The sequence below is a fragment of the Pelophylax lessonae genome, assembly GCF_965119305.1.
Source record: "Pelophylax lessonae genome assembly, chromosome: 7".
In the NCBI taxonomy this organism is placed as follows: Eukaryota; Metazoa; Chordata; class Amphibia; order Anura; family Ranidae; genus Pelophylax; species Pelophylax lessonae.
In genome coordinates this window covers 66,255,404-66,273,578 of record NC_138774.1, presented here as the reverse complement: position 1 = coordinate 66,273,578, position 18,175 = coordinate 66,255,404, and the positions used below count along the sequence as shown (strand labels likewise).

Sequence of the window (18,175 nt, the reverse complement as noted above, 5' to 3'; positions counted from 1 at the left end):
GGAAATTCTGCTGGTCTGCCAAGGAGGCCATTGAAAATAGAGCATAATGCTGGCTTAATTTGATCACTTTCAATCCCTTCTGGTATACCCCTCATTCTAATGTTATTCAGCCTGCCTCTATTATCAAGGTCTTCAAGTTGGCGGTTCATGGCAATCAGGTGTGAGGAGTGAGAGAGAGTCACTTCTTCCAGCCTTTGAATAGCCTTGTCTCTGGTTTTGCCTGCCTTCTCCCCTGTATCCATTTGCTCTCTGAGGCTGATAATGTCTGCCTTGAGGTCTATTATTGCTGCTAAGAATGATCCCTTAATGTCAGCTGCTATGGCGTTCATATCGTTGAATGTGACAGGGTGGTCAGGCTGTATACACTCACCTCCCATCCAGATCGCAATCCTCCTCCGCAGCCTGGATCGGAGCCAGAGCCATCTTTGTTCCTGCCATGCTTCTCCTGCTTTGAGAGTGAGGCTTGAAGAGATCCGGGATAGTTTTGCTGCTTTCCAAACCTCCAGAGCGCAGATGTTTAGTGTATGATCCCTGTTTGGATTTTTTGCACATATTAGAGGTGGATGGCTTCGGATGGAGCCGTAGTGCGCCGAGGTGAGGGAACTGCCGACGGAGCTGTGTTAGAATGCGGCCATCTCTCCTGCGCGCCAAGCCATGCTCCACAATTCTTTCTTAGTTTAAGCGGACAAATGAATATTGCAAAATATGTCATATAATGAAGTTATAACTAAAAATATTTATTGTGAAATACAAAATACTACTCAGTCATACTCATAAAGGGTCCTTTCAGACGAAGCGGACCGTTTTTTGATCCACTCCGGCACTTTTTTTTTTTACGGACACGGATGACACTTGTGTCATCCGGTCCGTATGTCCGTTTATCATCCCATCCGTTTGCGGATGATAAATGGAAATAATCAGGGCCGATCCTGAGCGGGTGCTTGGGGTGCAGTGCGCCCAGGCACCGCCTGGTGGGGGGCGCACTATCCTCTCCCTCAAGTCTATCACTGCAGCCTCGGAGCTGCTAGCCTGCTTTATCTTTTGTAGTTGTGAGCTGAGGGGAGGGGCGGCAGTGAGGGAGGAAGACAGGAGAGAGGGAGATGCTGGGTGTCTGGGGGGGGGGGGGCGTTTAAAAAGGCAAGACACATGACAATGACAGATCATCAGGTGAGGTGGGAGGTCTATAAATTGATCCGATGGATCGCTGAGTGTAGTGTAACAGTTGCCTCTCCTTACAATCTTCCTCTCAGTCTGTTACTGCAAGCAGGCTGGGGGCTGCTCAAAGACACCAGAGAGTTCCAGTCCAGCCCTTTTTCCCATGCGGAGCTGTGGAGGAAGTCTCATGGCATGTTTGTGAGTGTGACCCGGGCCATCACATGTGCAATGTCAGTGATTAAATCACGATCCCACAGCCTGCTAAAGGTTTAGGGTGTCCTGGCATTGCTGATCTATCAGTGTTGCTGGTGGTTGTGCTAGAGCGATCAGTGACAGGAACTGATGATATCCTCTGAGCTGTGTGTCTGTCACTGTGTGATCGCAAAGTTCGGGTGTCCTCTGTGTGTGTGAGTTGTTGCCTGCTGTCAGTGTTTTATCTTCCCCCACTGCCTGAGAAATTCAAGCATGTCAGAGTGTGAATCCTCCCCCACTGCAATGTCACCCTGTCAGCCACAGATAAAGTTGGTGACACTGATTAGCAGAGCCTGGGAGGGAGGCAGACTTTACCAGGGGACATATCTCAGTCCCACACTGACAGCTGAATTAAAGTGCCTGCCTGTGTATGGGCTGATAGTGTGATCACTGGGTTTGATAAGTTACAGTTAGACCATGTAGTGTAGTACACTACACATACACTTCCAAAACATGATGGTGATGTCACATTACCATTATGGAAGTGTATGTGTACTAATAATGCGCATTGTGCCGCACATTCACGAGCATATGGGGGGGGCAGCAATTTTTATTTTGCCTAGGGCGCCAAAAATCCTTGCACCAGCCCTGGAGAGGAGGAGCCATACAGAGGAAGCAGCGGCTTTGCTCTCTACTGCAGCCATCTGCTTTCTCTGTACGGCTCCTCCTCTCAAAGGCGGAGTGCATTTGATATCACTCCGCCTGTGAGCCAGGACTTTGGAGGCGCCGTTCTCACAGTGACAGCTGTAGCCCTGCTGAGATATCACACAAGAGCTTTACACCACAGAGCCTACAGAGCCCAGCACCACAGAGCCCAGCACCACAGAGCCCAGCCCCACAGAGCCCAGCCCCACAGAGCCCAGCATCACAGAGCCCAGCATCACAGAGCCCAGCATCACAGAGCCCAGCATCACAGAGCCCAGCATCACAGAGCCCAGCATCACAGAGCCAGCACCACAGAGCCCGGCACCACAGAGCCAGCACCACAGAGCCCGGCACCACAGACCCAGCACCACAGAGCCCAGTACCACAGAGCCCAGCACCACAGAGCCTGGCACCACAGAGCCCAACATACCACAGAGCCCAGCATACCACAGAGCCCAGCATACCACAGTGCCCAGCACCACCGGCACCACAGAGCCAGCATACCACAAAGACTGGCACCACAGCCCAGCATACCACAGAGACCGGCACACAATCAGGACAGGCAGCCAAGAATCAGGACCAGCAGCCAGACCCCAGGACCAGCAGCCAAGAATCAGGACCAGAAGCCAGCCCCAAGGCCCCAGCAGCCAGACCCCAGGACCAGCAGCCAGACCCCAGGACCAGCAGCCGGAATACAGGACCAGCAGCCTAGTCCCAAAAACCAGGACCAGCAGCCAGGAATCAGGAGGACCAGCAGCCAGACCCCAGGACCAGCAGGCCAGCCCCAGCAGCCAGACCTTAGGACCAGCAGCAAAGCCCCAGAAGCCAGGACCCAGTCCCAGAAGCCAGGCCCCAGGACCAGCAGCCAGCCCCAGTACCCATTATTTAAGGTAAGTGAAGTCTTCTAGTCTTGGGCCTGGGCATCAAAGTGCTATTAATTAATATAATATTGTTTATTTTTCTATTGTTCTGTGACACTCTAATGTAGTCTCTCATCGGGGCTGGAGGGGACTCTTACTATCAGAGACTCTCCAATAGGCACAGAGAGGGCCTCTGTAAGATAAACCTCCCTCCAGGTCCCATTAGACTCCGTTGTAGTCTCTAATGGGGCCTGGTGGGGGGTCTTTCTAGCATAGACTTTAAAATGCACACAGAGATGACCTCTGTTCGAGAGACCCCCCCTCCAGGTCCCATGATACAACCCCATTGTAGTCTCTAATGGGGCCTGGTGGAGGCTCTTTCTAACAGACTCTCTAACAGAGGCCCTCTCTGTGTTCCTTGGAGAGACCCCCTCCAGGTCCCATTAGGAAAGGGGAGGAGTTAGTAAAATGACCACGCCCACACGGGGGCGCCATAAATATTTTTGCACCCAGGCGTCTGTTACCCTAGGATCGGCCCTGGAAATAATGCATGTCAATGGGATTGCGGATGTCAGCGGATTACACCGCTTACATCCGTTTTTGCGTCCGTTCCGTTTTTTTAAACGGAAGAAAAATAGGGTTCTCTTCCGTTCCAAAAAACTGAACTGATCGGAAAGGATGCAAATGGGATGTCAGCGGATGACCATCCGCTGACATCCGCAATCCCATTGACATGCATTATGTCAGTTTTTAATCCGCAAAAAAATGGGATGAAAAACGGACATACGGACCGGACCGCCTGTGTGAAAGGACCCACAGAAAGGTTTTTGTTGAACGGTGTCCAAAAATTACATTCTAACTAGCACCTTAAAATGTACAGCATAGTTATAGTATGTTACACACAAATGCTCAACTGTTAAACCGCATGCCTATGTGTAGCACATGCAATTTTGAGATCGATTGGTCTCTTTAACTTGTAAAAGCGTCTGTAAGAAATGCATGGCAAAGTGTACCAATGCCAACCATGTACAAATATGCTTATTCTGCTAAGATTCTTCAGTTAAAGAAAAAAAGCCATGATATATTTTTTGTTGGATATATTTATTTATAATGTGTTATATATCTTTTTTGGATTTATATATATATATATATATATATATATATATATATATATACACAGTCAGGTCCATAAATATTGGGACATCAACATAATTCTAATCTTTTTGGCTCTATACACCACCACAATGTATTTGAAATGAAACCAATAAGATATGCTCTAACTGCAGACTTTCAGCTTTAATTTGAGGGTATTTACATCCAAATCAGGTGAACGGTGTAGGAATTGCAACAGTTTGTATATGTGCCTCCCATTTTTTAAGGGACCAAAAGTAATGGGACAATTGAATGCTCAGCTGTTCCATGGCCAGGTGTGTGTTATTCCCTCATTATCCCATTTACAAGGAGCAGATAAAAGGTCCAGAGTTAATTTCAAGTGTGCTATTTGCATTTGGAATCTGTTGCTGTCAACTCTCAATATGAGATCCAAAGAACTGTCACTATCAGTGAAGCAAGCCATAATTAAGCTGAAAAAAACAAAACAAACCCATCAGAGAGATAACAAAAGCATTAGGTGTGGCCAAATCAACTGTTTGGAACATCCTTAAAAAGAAAGAACGCACCGGTGAGCTCAGCAACACCAAAAGACCCGGAAGACCACGGAAAACAACTGTGGTGGATGACCAAAGAATTCTTTCCCTGGTGAAGAAAACACCCTTCATAACAGTTGTCTAGATCAAGAACACTCTCCAGGAGTGTTTTTGTGGTGTTTGTGTGTCAAAGTCAACAATCAAGAGAAGACTTCACCAGAGTGACTACAGAGAGTTCACCACAAGATGTAAACCATTGGTGAGCCTCAAAAACAGGAAGGCCAGATTAGAGTTTGCCAAACAACACCTAAAAAAGCCTTCACAGTTGTGGAACAAAATCCTATGGACAGATGAGACCAAGATCAACTTGTACCAGAGTGATGGGAAGAGAAGAGTATGGAGAAGGAAAGGAACTGCTCATGATCCAAAGCATACCACCTCATCAGTGAAGCATGGTGGTGGTAGTGTCATGGCGTGGGCATGTATGGCTGCCAATGGAACTGATTCTCTTGTATTTATTGATGATGTGACTGCTGACAAATGCTGCAGGATGAATTCTAAAGTGTTTTGGGCAATATTATCTGCTCATATTCAGCCAAATGGTTCAGAACTTATTGGCGGCACTTCCCAGTGCAGATGGACAATGACCCGAAGCATACTGCGAAAACAACCAGAGAGTTTTTTAAGGGAAAGAAGTGAAATTTTATGCAATGGCCAAGTCAATCACCTGACCTGAATCTGATTGAGCATGCATTTCACTTGCTGAAGACAAAACTGAAGGGAAAATTCCCCAAGAACAAGCAGGAACTGAAGACAGTTGCAGTAGAGGCCTGGCAGAACATCACCAGGGATGAAACCCAGCGTCTGGTGATGTCTATGCGTTCCAGACTTCAGGCTGTAATTGACTGAAAAGGATTTGCAACCAAGTATTAAAAAGTGAAAGTTTGATTTATGATTTAAAATAAGGAAATAAACTTATGCGCTATATTGAGGTAAGCGACCTGGTGACCAATGCAAAAAAGGGGGGGCTGCGAAGAAGATATGGAACTCCTCCAGAGTCAGCAGCTGATTTTGATAGTGTCCCCACGTATCAAATATATTAAGAAGAAATAAAATCAGAGCTAAACTCTGAGTGAGGGGGACCACTCTCTCTGTCTTCAGTAGACAATATAGGATATTATCACACAATAAATAATAAATGATCACAGTGATCAAGTGATGAATAAATATGTATCAGTGTGTAGGTGAATCATAATATCTGAAGGATAGAAAAATCAAATCAAATATACTCAAATCAACATCCAATAGTGAAAAACCAAAATCCAAGTGCTCATATAGATCATAAATCGCTGACAATAATGTAAAAAAATACACAACAACAATGGGCAGTAAGAGATGTGCAAATAGCAATATAAAGTGACGCTGAAGTGAGCAATTCAAAAAAAAAGTGCAGCAGTGCCAAGTTAAAAGTGCATGTATGATCCACAAAATCACTCTTAAATAACTGACAGTCCCAAATAATAATTCAATAAAGTGCAGGGTGCCAAACAATGGTGATATCTTCCAGTGCAATTTATAGATGAAATTTCACTTCCCAATACAATAAAGTGAGTGTGTCCCGGTGAGCCCACAATCCAACACCGAGTGCAGTGGCCGCTCACCTTTACAACACTCAAAAAGAGCGTTTAGATATGTATCTCCAGGTTCCTCTCCTCACTCTTCTGGTATGTATATGCTATCCTCCCGCTGTTATGGGAGAGACTCTCATGGTATAGTATGTCGGGTATATTTTATTAATGCCACAAGTTGCAGACTACTTACAATTAGGAAGATCAAAGCGTGCAGACAGTAACCCAGTGTATCCGCCGATGCGGAGAGATCCGAAGCTTCCGGTCACGGCCGATGACCGGAAGTGATGTCAGTACGGCTTGTCCCTCTCTGACGCGTTGCGCTACGAACACCCGTAGCTTTTCTCAAAGGTAAATACCCTCAAATTAAAGCTGAAAGTCTGCAGTTAAAGCACATCTTGTTTGTTTCATTTCAAATCCATTGTGGAGGTGTATAGAGCCAAAAAGATTAGAATTGTGTTGATATCCCAATATTTATGGACCTAACTGTATATATATACATACATACATACATACACACACACACACACACACACACATATATACATATATATGGAACATGTTCACATGCAGGAAGTGTAATGTGGCTAGAATTAGGAACTGACGTGTGTGCTAAGCAGGAAATGCATGTGTGGTGAGGTGCACTAAAATACATTCCACCTCCCCCCCACCAGCTAACTGACATATCCCCCCAATGCCTAAGGGGACAACAAGACCCCTCCCTGACTTACCCTGTAAATGACCACAAGCTCTTCTGCAGAGAACAGGGAGGGAGCCATTGTTGTCCATGTCGTGTGAGCAGCAGTACAACTTCCGGGGAACATGTGAAGACAATAGGGACGTTTCTGGTCGCCTGCGTTGTGGTGATCGCCCGTTCGCAAGTACGCCGCAAAATGGCTAATTTTCAAAATACACAATACACATCCAAAATACACAATTACAAATAGCCAAATAAAAAAGCATGAGCTGTGGAGAAACAAATAAGCTTTATTGAACATGTATAGACATCATGAATCCAGCACTGTAGCAGTCATGTGAAATTACCCCCCATCAAGGATTCTTTATTCAAAATACAGTGCAAAGATAAACGTTTCTTACATGGATATTGGGTACATGGATACAGGATATAGAGCTTATAATCTACAAGGGTCAGGCCCAAGACATTGTACACACCTTAGCATTAACATTTTAAAAACAACCAGAAAAATAATGAATAATAAAGTAAAGGAGCAATGTAAAAAAAAAAAAAACAGTATCTCACAAAAGTGAGTACACCTCTCACAATTTTTGTAAATATTTTATTCTATCTTTTCATGTGACAACACGGAAGAAATGACACTTTGCTACAATGTAAAGTAGTGAGTGCACAGCTTGTATAGCAGTGTAAATTTGCTGTACCCTCAAAATGACTCAACACACAGCCATTAATGTCTAAACTGCTGGCAACAAAAGTGACTACACCCCTAAGTGAAAATGTCCAAATCGGGTCCAATCAGCCGTTTTCCCTCCCCGGTGTCATGTGACTCATTAGTGTTACAAGGTCTCAGGTGTGAATGGGGAGGTGTGTTAAATTTGGTGTTATCGCTCTCACTCCCTCATACTGGTCACTGGAAGTTCAACATGGCACCTCATGGCAAAGAACTCTGAGGATCATAAAAAAAGAATTGTTGCTCTACATAAAGATGGCCTAGGCTATAAGAAGATTGCCAAGACATTGAAACTGAGCTGCAGCATGGTGGCCAAGATCATACAGCAGTTTAAGAGGACAGGTTTGACTCAGAACAGGCCTCGCCATGGTCCACCAAAGAAGTTGAGTGCACGTGCTCAGCGTCATACCAAGAGGTTGTCTTTGGGAAATAAACGTATGAGTGCTGCCAGCATTGCTGCAGAGGTTGAAGAGGTGGGGGGTCAGCCTGTCAATGCTCAGACCATATACCGCACACTGCATCAAATTGGTCTGCACGGCTGCCGTCCCAGAAGGAAGCAAACAGTTTGCTGAAGACAAGCAGACTAAGAAAATGGATTACTGGAACCATGTCCTGTGGTCTGATGAGACCAAGATAAACTTTTTTGGTTCAAATGGTGTCAAGCATGTGTGGTGGCAACCAGGTGAGGAGTACAAAGACAAGTGTGTCTTGCCTACAGTCAAGCATAGTGGTGGGAGTGTCATGGTCTGGCATGAGTGCTGCCAGAACTGGAGAGCTAAAGTTCATTGAGGCAACCATGAATGCCAACATGTACTGTGACATACTGAAGCAGAGCATGATCCCCCCCCCCCCCCCCCGCCGTTGGACACCTGGCTGCAGAGCAGTATTCCAACATTATAACGACCTCAAACACACCTCCAAGATGACCACTGCCTTGCTAGATAAGCTGAGGGTAAAGGTGATTGACTGGCCAAGCATTTCCCCAGACCTAAACCCTGTTGAGCATCTGTGGGGCATCCTCAAATGGAAGGTGGAGAAGCGCAAGGTATCTAAAATCCACCAGCTCCGTGATGTTGTCATGGAGGAGTTTAAGAGGACTCCAGTGGCAACCTGTGAAGCTCTGGTGAACTCTATGCCCAAGAGGGTTAAGGCAGTGCTGGAAAATACTGGCCACACAAAATGACACTTTGGGCCAATTTGGACATTGTCACTTAGGGGTGTACTCACTTTTGTTGCCAGAGGTTTAGACATTAATGGCTGTATGTTGAGTTATTTTAAGGGGACAGCAAATTACACTGTTATACAAGCTGTACACTCACTACTTTACATTGTAGCAAAGTGTCATTTCTTCAGTGCTGTCACATGAAAAGATAGAATAAAATATTTACAAAAATGGGAGGGGTGTACTCAATTTTGCGAGATACTGTACATTTATGGTTAGTGTTTGCATAAACCTGCCTTTCCATCTAAACCACTATCAAAGCACTAGAAGATATGGATCCTTAGAGGCATGAAAATAACAAACATGTTCAGATTTGAGAAAAACACACACTTTGGGGGAAAAAAAAAAAAAAACCTTTGGAAAGCCAAAAGGCAAAAGTATTCATCCAAAAACAGCCTTACTGGGGTATGGGTCCTTAGGCATGCTACCAAACACCCCCCCCCCCCATAAAAAGCCAATTTAGACACAAGCACATGGTGGCCTCTTCACAGGCAAAGCAATCCACTCTAGAGCATGTCTTTATATAACATAGGTTATCCTACACCCACCCAGTAAAGGAAACACCCAGCAGTGTAATCAATTGTGTCTGTACCTGGCTGAAGTTCTCACACCTGTTGACTAATGAATGAAAGTGTTTCTAAGAAAAGGAAACCAGACAACAGCATGTATGTGTTTGTGCACTGTAGACACAATAAACAGATTTGGGCCAGGCAATCACACATATCTGCCTGCACACAGTTGGAGATTGGGTGCAAAAGCACAGTTGCTTTCTTTAGAATGACATTTCTTGGTTTCCCATACTATGAAAACCATCAAAATATTGTGAAAATCAAAGTAGAACTACAGAGAAACTTGTAGGTAGGTATGGGATCCAAACCCACAAAGCCAGTGCTGCAAGGCAGAAGTGCTAACTACTTAGCCACTTTTTGGTTATGAGATTTTGCATTGGATTAATGATGGTAGACGTAGTACATTTTTGTGGTGAAAAAAGGTTATCATGTGGTTTGTGAAGGCAGCTGTGTGTGTTTTGAGCTAAGATTTCTGTGAGATGGAAAGCAAGGAGTGCATTATGCAGCATTTCATTTCAAACATCAAACAGCTAAGTGTTGGAGCATGCTCAGTTAACCGCTTGCCGACTGCGCACAGTATATTTACTGCGGCAGTCGGCCCCGGCCAGGCAGAGTGACGTAGGTCTACGTCGCTCGCCTGTCACTCCTTCCAGAGCCAATAGCGGGCGGGCGCGCGCCCGCCTCGGCTCGTTCACGGAGGAGTGCGGGAGTGTGACTGGCGGACCCGATGTCCGCCGGTCACACTACGATCGCCGGTACAGCGGGAGAAAGACAGAGCGGCTTATGTAAACAAGCCGCCTGTCAGTTCTCCCTGTGTAAAAGTGAAGATCAGACAGTTCTACTATGTAGAACCGTTGATCTTTGCTTTTACACCAATAGCCATGTCCCTGCACAGTTAGAAACACGCCCCTAGGACACACTTAACCCCTCCCTGTCCAATACTGTTAACCCCTTCCCTGCCAGTGTCATTTTTGCAGTAACAGTGCATATATATAGCACTGATTACTGCAGTAATGTCACTGGTACCCCCAAAAGTGTCAAAAATGTCAGTCAAGGGTCCGATCTGTCCGCCGCAATGTCGCAGTACCGCAAAAAAAATCGCAGATCGCCGCCATTACTCGTTAAAAAAAAAAACACCAAAAATGACAAAAATCTTTCCCTTTGTTAGTAAACGCGATAACTTTTGCGCAAACCAATCAAAATACGCTTTTTGCGATTTTTTTTTACCAAACATAGGTAGCGTAAAACAAATTGGCCGAAAATTTAAAAAAATTTTGATTTTTACATTTTTTTGGGGGGGAATTTCATATAAAAAAAAGTGAAAAATATTGTTGTTTTTGCAAAAATTACGCTCTTTTTTGTTTATAGCGCGTGATCAAAAAATCGCACAGGTGATCAAATACCACCAAAAGAAAGCTCTGTTTGTGGGAAAAAAAGGACGTGAAATTCGTTTAGGTACAGCGTCGCACGACCGCGCGATTGTCCGTTAAAGTCACGCAGTAAAAAATCGCAAAAAAACCCCTGGTCTTTTAGCAGGAAAATCCTCCGGTGGTAAAGTGGTTAAACCTAAGAACTCTGTAAGAAAAAAATATAGATAGGTTTTAAATCATGTATTTTTTTTCGGGGGGGGGGGGGTAGAGATATTATTCTTGCTTGCTATGTAGCGAGCAACAATAATATTTCTTGTCCCCAAAAATAATACATTATTTATTAGTTTAACTAGTTTCTTACACTGTTTACAATAAAAATGTTTGAGCAGGGAATCCAGAATAATAGCAAGGATAATTGTGCTTAAGAATTCAGCAATTGATAGGAAAATGCTTCTTGCCTCTTATCGCCTGTTTTTTACGGCCGAGTGCACGCATTCAGGGATTGCAAGCAACGAAATTCACTATATCGCCGGCTTGCGATTTGAAAATTGTTAATTTTTAGGACTGTTCTGGCGATTTATACTGCACTGTCTGATATATACTGCACTGCTGATATATCTATACTGCACTGGCTGTTAAATTACTATATAACTCACACAATCCACTACCTGCCATGTCAGCAGCAGCCTTATATAGTGTGGGGTGTGGACTTATCCCCTGTGCCATGATTGGCTAAAGGCACCCTGCCTTTGGCCAGTTGTGGCAATAACAGGACATTGTGCTGTGATTGGCCAAAGCAGGTCAAGGTGCATGCTTTGGCCAATTACAAGCACTTAATGCACTGACATTTCTAAAGGAGACAATGTCATTTAAACTTGCTCGCAGATGTAATGTATTGTCGGCTCCAGGCAATACAGATAAAAAAACATGAAAAAAATGGCGTGGGGTCCCCAGTCCATACCAGACTCTTCACCAAAATTGAAAAAAAAATGGTGTGGGGTCCCCTCCACAATCCATACCAGAACCTTATCCAAGCAAGCAGCCTGGCTGGACAGGATAAGGGGGGAGGAGCGAGCGGCACCCCCCCCCCTCCTGAACCATACCAGGCCACTTACCCTCAACATGGGGAGGGTGCTTTGGGATGTCCCCAAAGCACCTTGTCCCTATGTTGATGGAGACAAGGGTCTCTTCCCTGGGCTGTGGTTATTGGGGTCTGCAGGTGGGGGGGGGCTTATCGGAATCTGGAAGTCCCCTTTAACAAAAGGGCCCCCAGATCCTGCCCCCCCCCATGTGAATGGATATCGGGTACATTCCTACCCCTACCCATTCACCAAAAAAGTGTACAAAAAAAAATAAAGACAAAAGACAGTTTTTGACAAGTCCTAAAAAATAAAATAAAAAAATAGTGTCCCCCGAAGTAAATCCATCGTCAATCACATCGTCCGCCACACCCGAAAAATAGAAAAAAGTAAAAAGAAGCTCTTGCCTCTTCAGACGCCTCACACGTAATGAACTGTTTGAGATGTGACAGCTCTTTTATAGGAATCTGAAGTTATGAGCGCCCCATAATGCACTGAATAAATTACTGACGTCACGTCAGAAGGGGCGGTGCCACCGGGTGGTATTCCTGCCCCTTTCCTATAAAAGAGCTGTCACATCTCCAGCAGCTCATTACGCCAGAGGCGTCTGAAGCGGTGGCATCGGGTTTTTTTTTCTTTTCTATTTTTCAGGTGCGGAAGCGGGGTGAATTTCCCGTGAACAGCCCCATTTGTTTGTGCGTTCAGCGAATACATGAATGCCGGATGTTTGACTCACACTCGAAGCTCATCCTTACTCATGGACATCGCTGGATAGACATGGGGCTCAGGTAAGTATTAGGGGTGCTGGAGCAGGTGCACACAGAAGGCTTTTTATCTTAATGCATAGAATGAATTAACATAAAAAACCTTATGACTTTACAACTCCTTTAATTTTGCCAGAAATCTTATTAACTGTACTCTCTGTCTGTTCTTGGTTATACAAAACCACAACCCTCTATGTTATGGTCAATAGGAGAAGGGAGGGGTTCTGTAGTCCTGTCTGTCTATTTCTGTTGTCCTGATACAAAAGGGTGTTTGAGAGTTGTCATTCTAGGATTGGAAGCATGATACTGACAGAATCACCTAATCAAATATAAAACAAATGCAGCAACCACATCTAAGGAAAAATAAGCTGCAATATAAATATATAAAATATGTTTTTAGGCTTAGATATACTTTAAATAAATGTCTTTTCAGAATTGTTAGACAGGTCTTTAAAGGGTAACTCCACTATCCTAGGAAAAAAATAGTGTAGCAGGATTTCCAGCCTTTGTGCTGGATGTGGGTCTGCCAGGGTTACCGCTAGTAACAACAGCACATTTAAGCATGTTCTCCAAGAAACAGTCCAGCATCTTTGGGTTTTGTATTTATTTTAGGAACTTGGATGGGAGAAGGGAATGAGTGTTATAGTCCTACACAATGTAATGGGACAACTGAGAAAAATGCCTCTTGACTCTGACTTGACGCCGGCTGAATGCCGGTCAATGCCGGTTGGCGCTTGTTAATGCTGACTTGCTGTCTTGTTAACACTGAACTGACTTTGACACTCCCGGTGACACAAAGTCCTTTTGTACAGCTCCCTTTAGCCCTCCTGACTAAGGTAGCTACCTGTAACACTGCTGCAACTCTTAACACTTCAGGGCTCACACCGGTACCCTATCTTACTGAATTCTCTTCAGGGCTTAGACTCAGGCACCCCCTTTCTAAGCTTCCTCCTGGTTAGCTGGCTCCTGGATCCCTCTGACCTCCTGGAGTGGTCCCCTATCCTAGGCAGACCCCGGGGCAGTTCACAGTACTCGCAGCTCTGCTTTCCTGAAAACTCCAACCCCAACAGCTGCACACAGTGCTCAGCACACCGGTTCCCTCTCTGCAGCTCAGCTCAACCTTCCGTCCTCTAGGCCGACCGCCAAGGACACTCTTCCTCACACTGACAGGAAGAGAGACAGCCATCACCCTCCTCCTGGGACACTGCTTCCCGCCAAAGACCTCCTGTCATGTGCTCTCCTTAGACAAATGGCACTTTTCCACTGCAAGTACCGGCTCGTTGCGGCTCGGCTCTACTCGGCCCTGCTTGGCCCAGTTTGCTTTTCCACTGCTGGTACCGCATGGTATAGTGTCCGGACGGTTCGGTACGGAACGGTATAGGTTTGCTTTTCCACTAAAGTAGTACTAAAGTTAAGTGGGTGGGATAACAACAAGGTGGGTGGGATTCTCTGACCAATCAGTGGCTAGTAGTGACTGCATGCAAAGGATTGTGGGATATGGTACCAGTTTGGTACCTGTTGGAACCACAATCGAGTAGGTACTGTTTTTTCAGAGCCGTACCGCACCGTTCGGTTCCATGCAGTGGAAAAGCAAACCTATACCGTACTGTACCGAACCGTTCCGACCCTATACCATGCGGTACCAGCAGTGGAAAAGCACAAAAGCATGCCGAACCGATACGGTTCCATGCAGTGGAAAAGCGCCATTATACTCCCTCCCAGGATGCATTGTGGCAGAATCTGCCCTCTGGGATGGATACAAGCCCTGGTGTGATATTGGTCAGGTTTCCTCCACTGTCCAATGAGAGCCCTCATTGGATGCAGTGGGGAGACTCCCCAACTCAGCAGTCACACCTGAGAACACATGACAGCCTGACTTAACAATTGGACCCTGCTGATAAGCAGACAAGGTCTCCCCTATAGGTTACCTAGCACCTACCTAGGAGGGTGCTGCAATAGCAAATAGAAAAAGATTATACAGCATATACAATTGCGACATGTCATATTGTAAATTAATGTTAAAAAATAATGTTCAAATTATTAAAAATGACCTTTCCTTTTCAATCTGCAGCTCTGTAATTTTATGAAAATGTAATCCAATATGGCAACCTGGAGCTGTTCTGTGCAGAGAATGTGTACTGACCACACCCCAGAAACATAATTTCCTGCTTGTTTGATTGGCTTATTAATTTTCCCAGAACTCTACAATAAGATACAAGTCAGATTTCAGGCATCCCCTGCCACAGAAATGTCATTTTTGGTGAGATACTCCCAATAGGAAATCACGTCTAAAGGGATGCAGACCCTGCCATTTTCCTCATTACAGCTCTGCAAGTGCAACAGCTGATTAATAATTATAAAACCACTCCCATTAGATTCACTTTGCACATGGACACGGACAAACTGTATTTTCTTCAGAATAACAAAAGGTTGAAATCTGCAACAACGTTTGTTTAAATCTTCTAATTTTTTTTTGTTTTTTTTTTCAACAAAAGTAGAGTTACTCTTTAAGTCATGTTACTTTGAGTGCCTACATTTCATGTTTGGTCAGCCAACTGCTTTTTTATTGCCAACTATATTTTGTACTTTGGTTTGCCATAATTGTTGGACAAATACTGTTTGAAATCAATAACATTATGGCCTTACCCTTTCAACCACAATTGTTCAGTTTTTTTTATTGGATTGTGATGAGCAAGGTATATTGGTTGGTATGTTGATACATTTTTATGCCAACGCTTCTCAATAGTGATGATCCTTCCAGTCTCCATGTTTTTAAATTGTAGTCAGTAAAAACCTTGTTTTTTTCTTGAGTAATGTATGCCAAATTAAAAATTCCTCATATTCTACTTCAGTTTGCAGAGAAATATGGATCGGTATACACTGTTTATTTTGGCCATACTCCTATTGTGGTCCTAAGCGGTTATGAAACTGTAAAAGAGGCCTTACTTGACCAATCAGAGGAATTCGGTGGGCGTGGAATTGCTCCGGCTTTTGATGATTTTTTCAAAGGGCATGGTAAGTTAATTTCAACATAGGGGTGAATGCATAATTTAGAATATAATTTAGGTGGAACTGGTTGTATCTTTTTGGATTTTTGAATTAACTCCTGACTAGGGATGAGCAATATTGGTTGATTTTCTGCAGAATTTCACCCACAGGAGAAATGCATTGGAGCCAATGGGAAAGGTAACATTATGGTGGTTTAGAGCAGTGTTTTTTTTTTTTAACAGAACAAGGTATATATCACCAGCACACCAGGAAACTCCATAATAGGGTCTGACGCTTTATTAAACGATCACATCACAGCAAAGGATAGTGATGTTTCAAAGCCATGCAGGACCCCTTTTTGTGAAAAAAAAGTATGCAAAATCTCAAGGCACCCCATCCTAAATTGTAAAAAATGTATCATTGGGAAACCCGAGCCTGGGACAATGCACTTTTACTAAATGTAATATAAAAAAAAAGAAAGGTTTTAAAATTGAACTTTCTTAGATTCTTTTTTTCAAATTACTATTTGAACTTCTTATTTCCTGCTATTTAAACCACTTTAAGACCTGGTCTATTTTTGACACTTGGTGTTTACAAGCTAAAATCATTTTTTTTTTTTTTGCTAGAAAACTACTTAGAACCCGCAAACATTATATATATATATATTTTTAGCAGAGACCCTAGAGAATAAAATGGAGATTGTTGCAATATTTTTTATTACACCGTATTTGTGCAGCGGTCTTCCAAACACAATTTTTTGTAAACAATTAACTTTTTTTAAAAAGTAAATTTAGCTCAATGTTTTCCATACAGTGAAAGATAATGTTACGCCGAGTAAATAGATACCCAACATGTCATGCTTCAAAATTGCACACGCTCGCGGAATGGCGACAAACTTTGGTACTTAAAAATCCCAATAAGCGATAATTTTAAAATTTCTTCAGGTACCAGCTTACAGTTACAGAGGTCTAGGGCTCAAATTATTGCTCTTGCTCTAACGATTGCGGCGATACCTCACATGTGTGGTTTGAACACCGTTTACATATGTGGGCGGGGCTTCCATATGCGTTTACTTCTGCGCGTGAGCTAACGGGGACAGGGCACTTTAATTTTTTTCCCCCCCTATTTATTTTATTTATTATTTATTATTTTTACACAGTTTAAAAAAAAAAAAAAAGTTTGATCATTTTATTCCTATTACAAGGAATGTAAACATCCCTTGTAATTGAAATAGGCATGACAGGTCCTCTTAATTGGGAGATCTGGGGTCAAAAAGACCTCAGACCTCACAACTACACTAAAAAAGAAAAAAAAAAATCGGCCCAGTGTGAACTGTGTGCTTGATACTTTGCCGCGACGATGCGTTTCACATGCATGCGCTTTCTCAGGTCAAAGGAATAAGGAAGCTGATGTATTTAAACCATTGTAGAAAGGCACAATTGACTTTCAACTTACAGTGGGCATATATACATATTTTTTAAAGTTTTTTATAAATAACTTTTTATAAACAGTATATATATATATATATATATATATATATATATATATCTATATATATATATATATATATATATATATATATATATATATATATATATATCTATATATATATACACATACACACACACACACCTTTCTTACTAAATATATTTTATTATTTTTGGATCTTTTTATCTTTATTATCTCTAATATGCCATTATCAACACTGATCATACAATTAGCTCACATTAGAGCTATGTCATCATTCTTGAAGTTGGTTATGTGGTGTTGCTAGCCAATATCTAGTTTAGCTTCCACTTTTACCCCCTCCTCCCAGCCACTATATATTTTTTTTTGGGTGTATGTGACTCTCTCTGTCTCCATCATGGCTAGTGATAGACGTATTAGATTGAATCTAATCTTTGTGAAAATCACCAATAATAAGAATCAAGCTATTATCCCCCAGAAAGATAATACCCTTACCCCTCCCCAAAAAACACACCTCCCCATACTGAAGTCTTTAAAATTAAAATGCAAAACAATATGAAAATACACAATGGTGATACTTGTCCTTTTTGCAAAACCATTTAGAATTAGGAGTCACCCCAAGGAGTCTTCCTGGACAAGGATCTCACAAAAGAGTGGAGACTTCTGGCTGAATTCTATTCTGCAAAATGGATAAGACTCATTATCCAACAGCGTGAAAGAAAACTAAAATAAGCACAACGACGAGTTCAGGATATCCACCAACACTGGTAAAGGACGCTTTTGATACTCACCGTAACTCTTCCATAGAGAAAAAATCCATTAAGTCAGACAATAATTCTAATACAGTTTGATTTATCACAACCTACAATGATTGAAATATATCTATTTCCAAAATCATTCGGAAACATTATAACATTCTTCAGTTGGATCAGAGATTGGCCCCGGTTTTACCACCCATTCCACAAGTTACCTTCAGAAGAGCACGGACCATTAAAAATATACTAGCGCCCAGTAAGTTGAAGCCCTTACCAAGTCTATGGATATCAGGCCGTACTTTGATAATAGAACAGGTATTTTACAATGTAAGAAAAGGGGTTGCCTTA

General features: G+C 43.1%; 1 protein-coding gene across 1 annotated transcript in view; it reads left to right on the top strand.

The window, feature by feature from the left end:
- Nucleotides 1-18,175, top strand: part of LOC309559480 (cytochrome P450 2G1-like) — an 83,736-nt gene that overhangs the window by 22,207 nt on the left and 43,354 nt on the right. Inside the window, exon 2 of the mRNA XM_082262754.1 lies at nt 15,470-15,632. Within this exon, the coding sequence (XP_082118880.1) occupies nt 15,470-15,632 (163 nt within the window). The remainder of the gene's footprint in view (nt 1-15,469; nt 15,633-18,175) is intronic.